Here is an 8,154-nt window from a genome sequence, read left to right as displayed (position 1 = left end):
GCACCGGCAAGTCTTATCTCATGAACTCCTTGGCCGGGAAGAAGAGGTGAGAGGTTTTCCAGCTCCCCTTCCCTTCACCTCCGGGCTGGAGCCGGGAATGAGGGGGCAGGTGCGTCTGGCACCGGGTCTCCATCCTGTCTCCTCTCTGCCCCCAGGCTTCTCGCTGGGCTCCACGGTGCAGTCGCACACCAAAGGGATCTGGATGTGGTGCGTGCCCCACCCGCAGCGGCCGGACCACACCCTGCTGCTGCTGGACACGGAGGGGCTGGGCGACGTGGGGGAGGCGGGGGGCTGCAGGAAGGGTCCTTGATTCCTAGACTCCAGGGCAAGACCCCGTGACCCGGGTTAACACCGGCCAGAGACCTGCCCCACAGGAATTCCCAGCACAGATCGAGACTGAGTTCAAAATGGCCTGTGACGGCGCATCCACCACCCCCCTTGGTCAGTTGTTCCCACGTTAATTCTTCTCCCTCTTACAAACTGACCCCATGTTGCCAGGCTGCATTTGTCCAGCGTCACCTGCCAGTCGCTGGATCGTCTCAGCCCTCCTGTGCTGGAGAGAACAGCCCACAAGCAAACCTTTGCCCCCCGCAGGCACGGACAGACGGGGTCGAGTCACCCCCGACCAGTCTCTGGGCTCTGCTGAGTACCTGAGCTCCTGGCCTCTCTCGCTCTGCGGCAGGTTTTCTAGCCCTTGGATCATCCTCGGGGCTCTTCTCTGACCCCTCCCCGACATATCACCAGCCTCTGGGACCAGAACCGGGCCCAGCTCCCGGCCGTGTCACCCCAGGGCCAAACCCCGAGGGGAAATTCCTCCCTACCCCCACTGGAGATTCCTGTTTGTGCATCCCAGGGGGCGTTAGCCAGGGCGGCAGGGCGCGCCCGGCAGTGGGGCAGCCGCCGTCTCTCCCTGTGCTGGCCCCGGGCCCGTGTTTCCATCCAGCCCCCCTTCAACCAGCGTCCTTGCCTCCCCAGGGCAACACCAAGAACGACACGTGGATCTTCGCGCTGGCCGTGCTGCTCAGCAGTGCCCTGGTCTACAACAGCAAAGGGACCATCGACCAGTACGCCATGGAGCAGCTGCAGTATCCTTGCCAGGGGGGAGGCCCCCCGGGGGGCACGTGGATGGGACTCCCGGGTGTGGTCCCTGGGGGGCACAGGGCTACGGGGCTGGGACCTCCCCCACGTTCAGTCCCATGATCTGGCCCCAGTTTGAGTCCTCAGCCCCCGGCCCAGCTTCGTGTCGGAGCTGACGGAGCACATCAAGGTGAAGGTGCAGGCAGGGGACGACTCGGAGGAGGACACGGAGTTCGTCCGCTTCTTCCCCAGCTTTGTCTGGGCCGTGCGGGATTTCACGCTGGAGCTGAAGATCGAGGGGCAGCCGGTGACGGAGGATCAGTACCTGGAGCACGCGCTGGCCCTGAAGCCAGGTGAGATGGGGACAGCTGTGCACAGGAGGGGCCCGTCTAGCCTGACTCCTCCCTGCCCACCCAGATCAGACCCATAGGCCCATCTACCCCAGCATCCCGCCCCCTGCCTCCACGGATCAGATCCAGGGGCCTGTCCAGCCCAGTCATGGCCCAGGAGCCCCATACGCCGTACAACACAGATTGAAAATCCCGTCCATGCCCCAGTGAGCCGACACCTAAGAGACATGCGGACAGACAGACAGACGGGGTTTGCAAGGGAGTATAGGGACAATATTGAGGGACATGAGCTGAACGGCCCTTCTCGGCCGCAGCAAATCTGAAAGTTCCCTGGCCGGGCCCAAAACGCAACACTGCTGTGCTCCCTGTGAGCTTCTCCGTGCTCCACGGCCCCCGCTGCCGGACGCGCCGTCATCCGCATCTCCAGACGGCCGCACGCGCCCCTGGGGCTAGCTAGCGGTGGTTGGTGGAGGTGAATATTGGCAGCCTCCCTCCATTGGGTTGTGCAGGAAACCTGCAGGTGACATTCGGCAGGTTGGGGGGTTTGTTGAACTGTTCCTTTTGGGGAGGGAATAAATAGAAACATTTAAAACAGGTTTGATTTCTTTTTTGGTTCCAAAAATTCCTTTTCATTTTATTCCATGTCCAAATGTTAGACGTGTTTAAAAACGGCTGTAATGGAAACACGTTTTGTTCAACCCCAAAGTCGGTCTTTTTCCACTTTTCAGTTTGCCAAAAAATTGACATTTTCCACCTGACCTGACCTGAATTTCCCCCTGACGTTTGGAAATTGTCAAGGACCCGAAAACTCCATTCTTCGCCCAGCTCCGGCTCTAGCCTCCTGCTTCTCTTTGACTCTCCAGGAAGCAGCAAGAAGGTGATGGAATACAACCTGCCACGTCAGTGCCTCCGCAGGTTCTTCCCCACCCGCAAGTGCTTCGTTTTTGTCCAGCCGGCGTTGTGGCAGGAGATCGGCCAGCTGGATTCGCTGCCCGACAGCGCCCTGGACCCGCAGTTCCTACAGCAGAGCCGCCGGTTCTGTGACTACATCTTCCAGCACTCCCGCGGCAAGACGGTCAAAGGAGGGATTCTGGTCACCGGGCAAAGTATGTGCACCATGCAGCTGCTCTGAGAAGACGCAGACCCATGGCTGTGCGGCTGATCTGCCCTCTTTGGCCCCTGGAAAGCCAGCCCCGGGGGAGAGGGGAGTTTCCCCAGCATGTGAGGGGCTATTTACAGAGAGAATTGAGCAGGTGTGGGAAGAATCGAACCGTCTGTGACTCAGAGAGATCCCCTGGCGCCTGGGCCCTTGGTCTCCTCTGGGTCACTTTGTCCCGGTGTGACAGTCGCCTTCTTGCCTGACACATCGGGGCTGGAACCGGAGCCCTCCAGCGCCACGAGCAGGAGATGTTACCCCTGGAGCTAGAGAGACGAGACTCCCTGGCAGGGGCTCTGCCCACTTGTATCCCCTGTGGGCTGGCTTGGGGGCACCCGGGACACACACTCTGCACCTGGCCTCGTAGCAGCAGCTCTGTATGTGTGACCGTAATAACGCCCGTCCCCTGTGGATCAGCACAGAGGAGAATCTGGGACACACTCCCCAGTGGGGTCGCTAGAGCCCAGAGGCCTTTAGCGGTCCCCGTTGCGCCAGGTGCTGTACTAATGTACATTACCTGCCCCACTGCTCTTAGACTTCCCCGCTTCCCTCCCCCAGGGTTCAGCTCCCTGGTGCAGAGCTACGTGGACACCATCCGGAGCGGGCAGGTGCCCTGCCTGGACAATGCGGTGACGGCCATGGCAGCCATCGAGAACGAGGCGGCCGTCAAGGAGGCGCTGGCTCGCTACACGGCCGGGATGGGGGCACAGCAGCTGCCGGCGGAGCTGCGGGAGCTGTCAGAGGCGCATGGGAGATGCGAGGGTGACGCCCTGGCGCTCTTCATGCGGCGCTCCTTCAAGGACGAGGAGCAGGTCTTCCAGAAGCAGCTGGTGGTAGGTGGGGGTATCCCGGGGCTGGCCTCTTGCCTTGGATCCCATCAGCACGAGGCCCAGCCAGCAGGCAGAGTGGTGCTGGTACGGATTTGCCCTGCAGTGGGTCTTGCTGGGCCCTGCTCATGGGTCAGGGCCCCTTTGCGCCAGGTGCTGTACAGACTCCCAAGCAAAACGTGGTCTCTGTTCCAGAGACCGTCCAGTCCCCACGTGACCTGACTGGCCAATGACCTTTCGGCTCTCCACCAATCCCCTGACTGGCCATTGAGCCTTTGGGTCTCCCAAACCCCATGATTGGCCAGTGGACCATTGGCCCTCCCGTCCCCCGATTGGCCACTGAACCTTTCACTCTCCCATTCCCCCGACTGGCCAAGGAACCACGGTTAGGTGCATGCCTCAGCCAGAGGAGGCAGGAGGGGCCGGTCCCAGGAATCCAGCCCCAGCTCTTGCTCTCCCTCTCCTCTCCTAGGCTGGGATAACGGAGCGGTACGGAAACATCCTAGCAGAAAATGAAGCCGTGTCCAGGGAGACCTGCCGTGCCCTGCTGCAGGAGCTCTCAGCCGCCATGCAGCAGAAACTCAGTGCCGGGGATTACTCCCAGCCTGGCGGGTACCAGGTCTACGACAGGGACCAGAACCAGCTGGTGATGAATTTCCGGGCAAAGCCCAACAAAGGGGTGAAGGTGAGTGTCTGAGATTAGCTTCCCTCCCCTCCGGCCTGGCAGTTGAAGGCTGGGTTGTTACAGCAGCTAGCGCAGCTCCAGGAGAAGGAGCCGGATTCCAGCCTGGCTCGTGCATCGCCAGCAGAGGTGGCACCTAAACCCCAGCGGCTGAGTCCGGCTTCCCCATATTGCTGAGGACAGAGCAGAAGGGCAGCAGCAAGGGGGTAACTGGGATCTGATCGAGACCTGCAGAGTCACTGTGGCCGATGGAGATGCCCCCGCTGGTGGCTGATCCCCGGGGCTGAGTGTGAAATTTTGTGCAGCTGGAATTTTTGGGACACAAAATACGGCAAAGCCCCTTTGTCATGGAGCTGCTTTACTGAGCAGAACGGCCCCATCGGTGAATCCCCCAGGATCCCGGCTCGTCCTGCAATGGCCCAATCTGAATCATTCCATTGACTGCGATGTGCTTCGCATCAGGCCCTGTGTGAACAGAGACCGGGCCCTGGGTAAAATGACACCCACGTGTGTCACAGGTTCATTGATTCCCAGCCCACGAGGGACCCCTGTGGTCACAGGGTCTGACCTTCGTAGCACAGGGCATCGGACATCCCTGAAGTGCTTCCTGTTGGACTGAGATCAGCTCTCCTAGAGAAACAGCCCCATTCCCACCCGGGGAGAGTTTGCCTTGAGGGCAGGCAGCTCCTCTCAACCCAGTCGCTTGCTTTCTAATGCCACCAAAGCAGGAGCCAATCTCAGCACAGGGCGATTTTCCCACCGACGGATAAGGCCACAGAGAGGTGGGATGAGCCGCAGCTGAGCTCCCATCTCCCCATCCCTGACTCCGGCCCCTCTGATCCCTCCATCTTCCTGGGAGAACAGGTCACACGGAGGCGGAATAAAGCCCCCTGTGGGGCATGCTCCCCTGAGAAAGGGGGAAGCTCATTAGCATATTGATTAGAGCCCAGGAATAATCCAGAGCTTGCCCCCCCTGTCGCAGGCGGAGGAGGCCCTGGAGCAGTTCCTGGCCAGTAAGAAGGCGGAGGCAGAGGCCGTGCTGAAGGCCGACAACCTGCTGACCGAGGCAGAGAAGCACGTGGCTGGTGAGATCCCGTGAACGAGCCGCTGCCCCCTTTTCTGTGCAGCTGAACCGGTTTGTGTCACTGCAGCGCATGTGTCTGTGCAGTGCTTGGCGCTGCGGGGCCCGAACCAGGACTGGGGCTTGTGGCTGTGCAGAGCACAAAGAATCCTGGGGTCACACACTGCAGAGCATCTATGGCCGAGCTCCCTGTGTCTCCTCCCAGCCCCCAGCAAACTCCCTGGGTGCCCCCCCCGAGCCCCCTTTCTGTAGAGACTTCCTGTCCTTCCCCCCATGCCAGGCGCTCTGCATCCCCCATTTTCCCTCTGTGCCAGGAGCCCTGTGCGTCTCCATCCCCACTGCCCTTCCAGCCGTGGTTAGGCAGGTCCCACGCTGAGACGCTGATGGCAGGGGTGAGCCCCCTAGTTACCTGCCCCTCCGTGGTCACTGCGGTCTCACACGAGCTGCCTCAGGGGCCGCGGGTTTGCATGCTGACCGTGAGCTGCTCCAGGTGCCTCAGTTTCCCACTTTCTCCTCACCCCAAAGAGGAGAAGCAGAGAGCCGAGATGCTGGAGCAGCAGCGGAAGGCGGCGGAGGAGAAGCAGCTGCAGACGGAGCAGCTGATGAAGGACCAGGAGCGCAGCCACCAGGAGAACGTGAGGCAGCTGGAGGCCAAGGTGGCGGCGGAGTTGGCCAGCGCCAAGGAGGAGGCCGAGCGGGCGCTGCAGAGCAAGCTGGAGGAGCAGCAGGCCATGCTGCAGAAGGGCTTCACGGAGAAAGCCAGGCTCATGGAGGAAGAGATCTCGGGCCTCCGGCGGGAGATCGACTCAGCCAGCAAGAGCAACTTTCTGTCGAAGATTTTCGAAACCATCACAGAAGGGCTGAGAACCGTCGGCAACGTGGCTGATTACATGAGATCCCGGAAGCAGGGTGGGAAGGGGTCAAGTCACACAAGTAAAACCAAGACACGAAAGTAGCCAGGCCCCATGGGCTCCCCTCGGCGGCAGGTCCCACAAACGCTGCTTCTCTGCACAATGGAAACCTCCTGCTGGTTAATCCCCGCAATCCCCCGGCCGCTCAGCTACTAACACAGGGCTCAGGGCTGTCTGCCAAAGGAAAGCACAGGGGGCCTGGGTTCTATCCCCAGCGCCTGCACTGTAATTCTGTGTAACTTTGTGCTGCTCACATCACTGTTCTGTGCCTCAGTTTCCCCTCTGTGAAATGGGACCTTCCCTCTACTGTGGGAGGAAAAAGCCTTGTTTGTCTGTGAGGTGCTGAGTGGATGGTGCTATCTACACACCCAGTATTAACATGGGGATCTGCAGCGAATGGCCCAGATTCCCCTTCGTGCCCCTATGGCCGTGTAAATGCGACCCCACAGCCTGAGCCCTCCCCTCTACCAGCACTACAATGAGGCCTCTAGCTGTGTAGGGAGCGGCAGCTGTGGGGATGTCTTTCTCTACCCGGTCTTTCCCCTGCTAAGCATGCTGTGAGCTAGGTTGTTATACCCCCCTTCTCTAACTGGACTTGCCGGCACATGGCTAGGAACTCCTCCAATTCCTGTATCTCCCAGCACTGGGAGGTGTCTGTGCCCTGCAGCCTGGGTATGAATAAAACAATCTGCTGGAGCATCCCTTCCCCAGTGTCTTTATTAACCACAGCTCCTGAGTCGATCGCGGTGGATCTCCCTCCGTCTGCTACGCTAAGAAAATATGGAGCAGGAGAGCCTCATTTTCTCCTCATGCAGCTGTCACACTAGGCCTCGCAGCATTAGATCCCCCTCTCACACAGGCAGATATTGATATGGAGATGATTCTACAATCAGAGGCTAAATGGAAGGAGCAATTAAGCCCCTTCATTGAGTGAGATAAAGGAAAACAGAAGCCACCATCCAAGGCATGGCCCACAGGGTGAGGCCAGAGAAAAAATTAAAGGCAGGTAATTCCCATGATTGCAAAGGTAGCAGCTGAGGTTTTGGGTTTGTGTGTGTGTGTGTGTGCGTGTGTGTGTGTGTAGAGGTGGAAAATCCAGGACAAAGGGAGCGAAGCAATGCCGAGTTTGACCCTGAGTGGAAGCAAAGGGACAACTTCTTGGGCACAGATCTGGCTGGAAAGGTACGCTTGGGGTTGTCTGAGCAAGGAAACTGCCTGCTACTGTATGTTTTACATGTGGTCAAGGAAGCAGGAATGGGTGGCATTCATTGTAAATAAACAGGGTTGCACCGAAGACCAGACCTGACTCCTTGCTTTAGTTTCTCCTTCTAATGGAAAGACCCTGCAGAGCCCCCAGTATTAGCAAACCGCTCGGGCCCAAAAGGGCAACAGTGTCTTCCTGAAAGGCAGCACGTCCAGATCTGAGTCTTTCCTCACAAGACGTTTTCCCCCTCCCGCGTTCTAAAAGCTTGTGTGTCGGCTGGAAAGGAGATGACTCGGTGGGGGCAGGACCTGGCAGGAACACACACAGCTGAGCAGGAGAGAGGCGGGAGTCGGGGTGCGTAAATCGACTGAACTTCACGGCTTTGACCAAAACACCCTGAATGTACAGCGCTGACCGTGCTGCAGAGCCGGGGTCGAGGCAACCTGCCAGGGCGCACATGCTTTAAACTGAAAGCTCTGCACAGCTTTAACGCTGGGAGTTGCTACTGCATCAAGTGTGTGTGTTTGTGTGTGTGTGTGTGTTCTTGCTGCCCCCTGCTGGAAGGAATAGGCACACTGTGTGTGTGTGTGTGTGTGTGTGTGTGTGTGTGTGTGTGTCCTTGCTGCCCCCTGCTGGAAGGAATGGGCCCTGCACTGTGTGTGTGTGTCTGTGCACATGCAAGACCATCATCTACTGACACACTGAAATAAATAGCATCTGCTGGGGTGTTTGCAAGTCAGAGGTCAGTAAAGCTGCTGGTGTGCAGAGAACGTGCGGCGTGCGTCTCTCAAGCCTCTCCCTTTGAGGCCGATTTTCAGACTTGACGGGTGCTGTGGGTGCTCAGCCCTGCCCCCAAACCAGCCTGT

The 8,154-nt window shown here is 59.1% G+C and overlaps 1 protein-coding gene across 1 annotated transcript; it reads left to right on the top strand.

Moving 5' to 3' along the window:
* Positions 1 to 5: 5 nt before the first annotated feature.
* Positions 6 to 6,850, top strand: LOC137143930 (guanylate-binding protein 1-like; the record flags this gene model as incomplete). The annotated part of the gene is made up of 9 exons (XM_067534008.1): positions 6 to 46; positions 154 to 283; positions 976 to 1,085; positions 1,237 to 1,430; positions 2,291 to 2,533; positions 3,142 to 3,416; positions 3,883 to 4,095; positions 5,075 to 5,177; positions 5,699 to 6,850. Coding segments are annotated over 9 exons (1,740 nt in total), but the record flags the coding sequence as incomplete, so codon positions are not given.
* Positions 6,851 to 8,154: the final 1,304 nt, after the last annotated feature.

The sequence above is a fragment of the Emydura macquarii genome, unplaced genomic scaffold (assembly GCF_026122565.2).
Source record: "Emydura macquarii macquarii isolate MOO-44397 ecotype Brisbane River unplaced genomic scaffold, CSIRO-AGI_Emac_v2 contig_3352, whole genome shotgun sequence".
In the NCBI taxonomy this organism is placed as follows: domain Eukaryota; kingdom Metazoa; phylum Chordata; order Testudines; family Chelidae; genus Emydura; species Emydura macquarii.
This window is presented reverse-complemented; position numbering and strand designations above follow the sequence as displayed.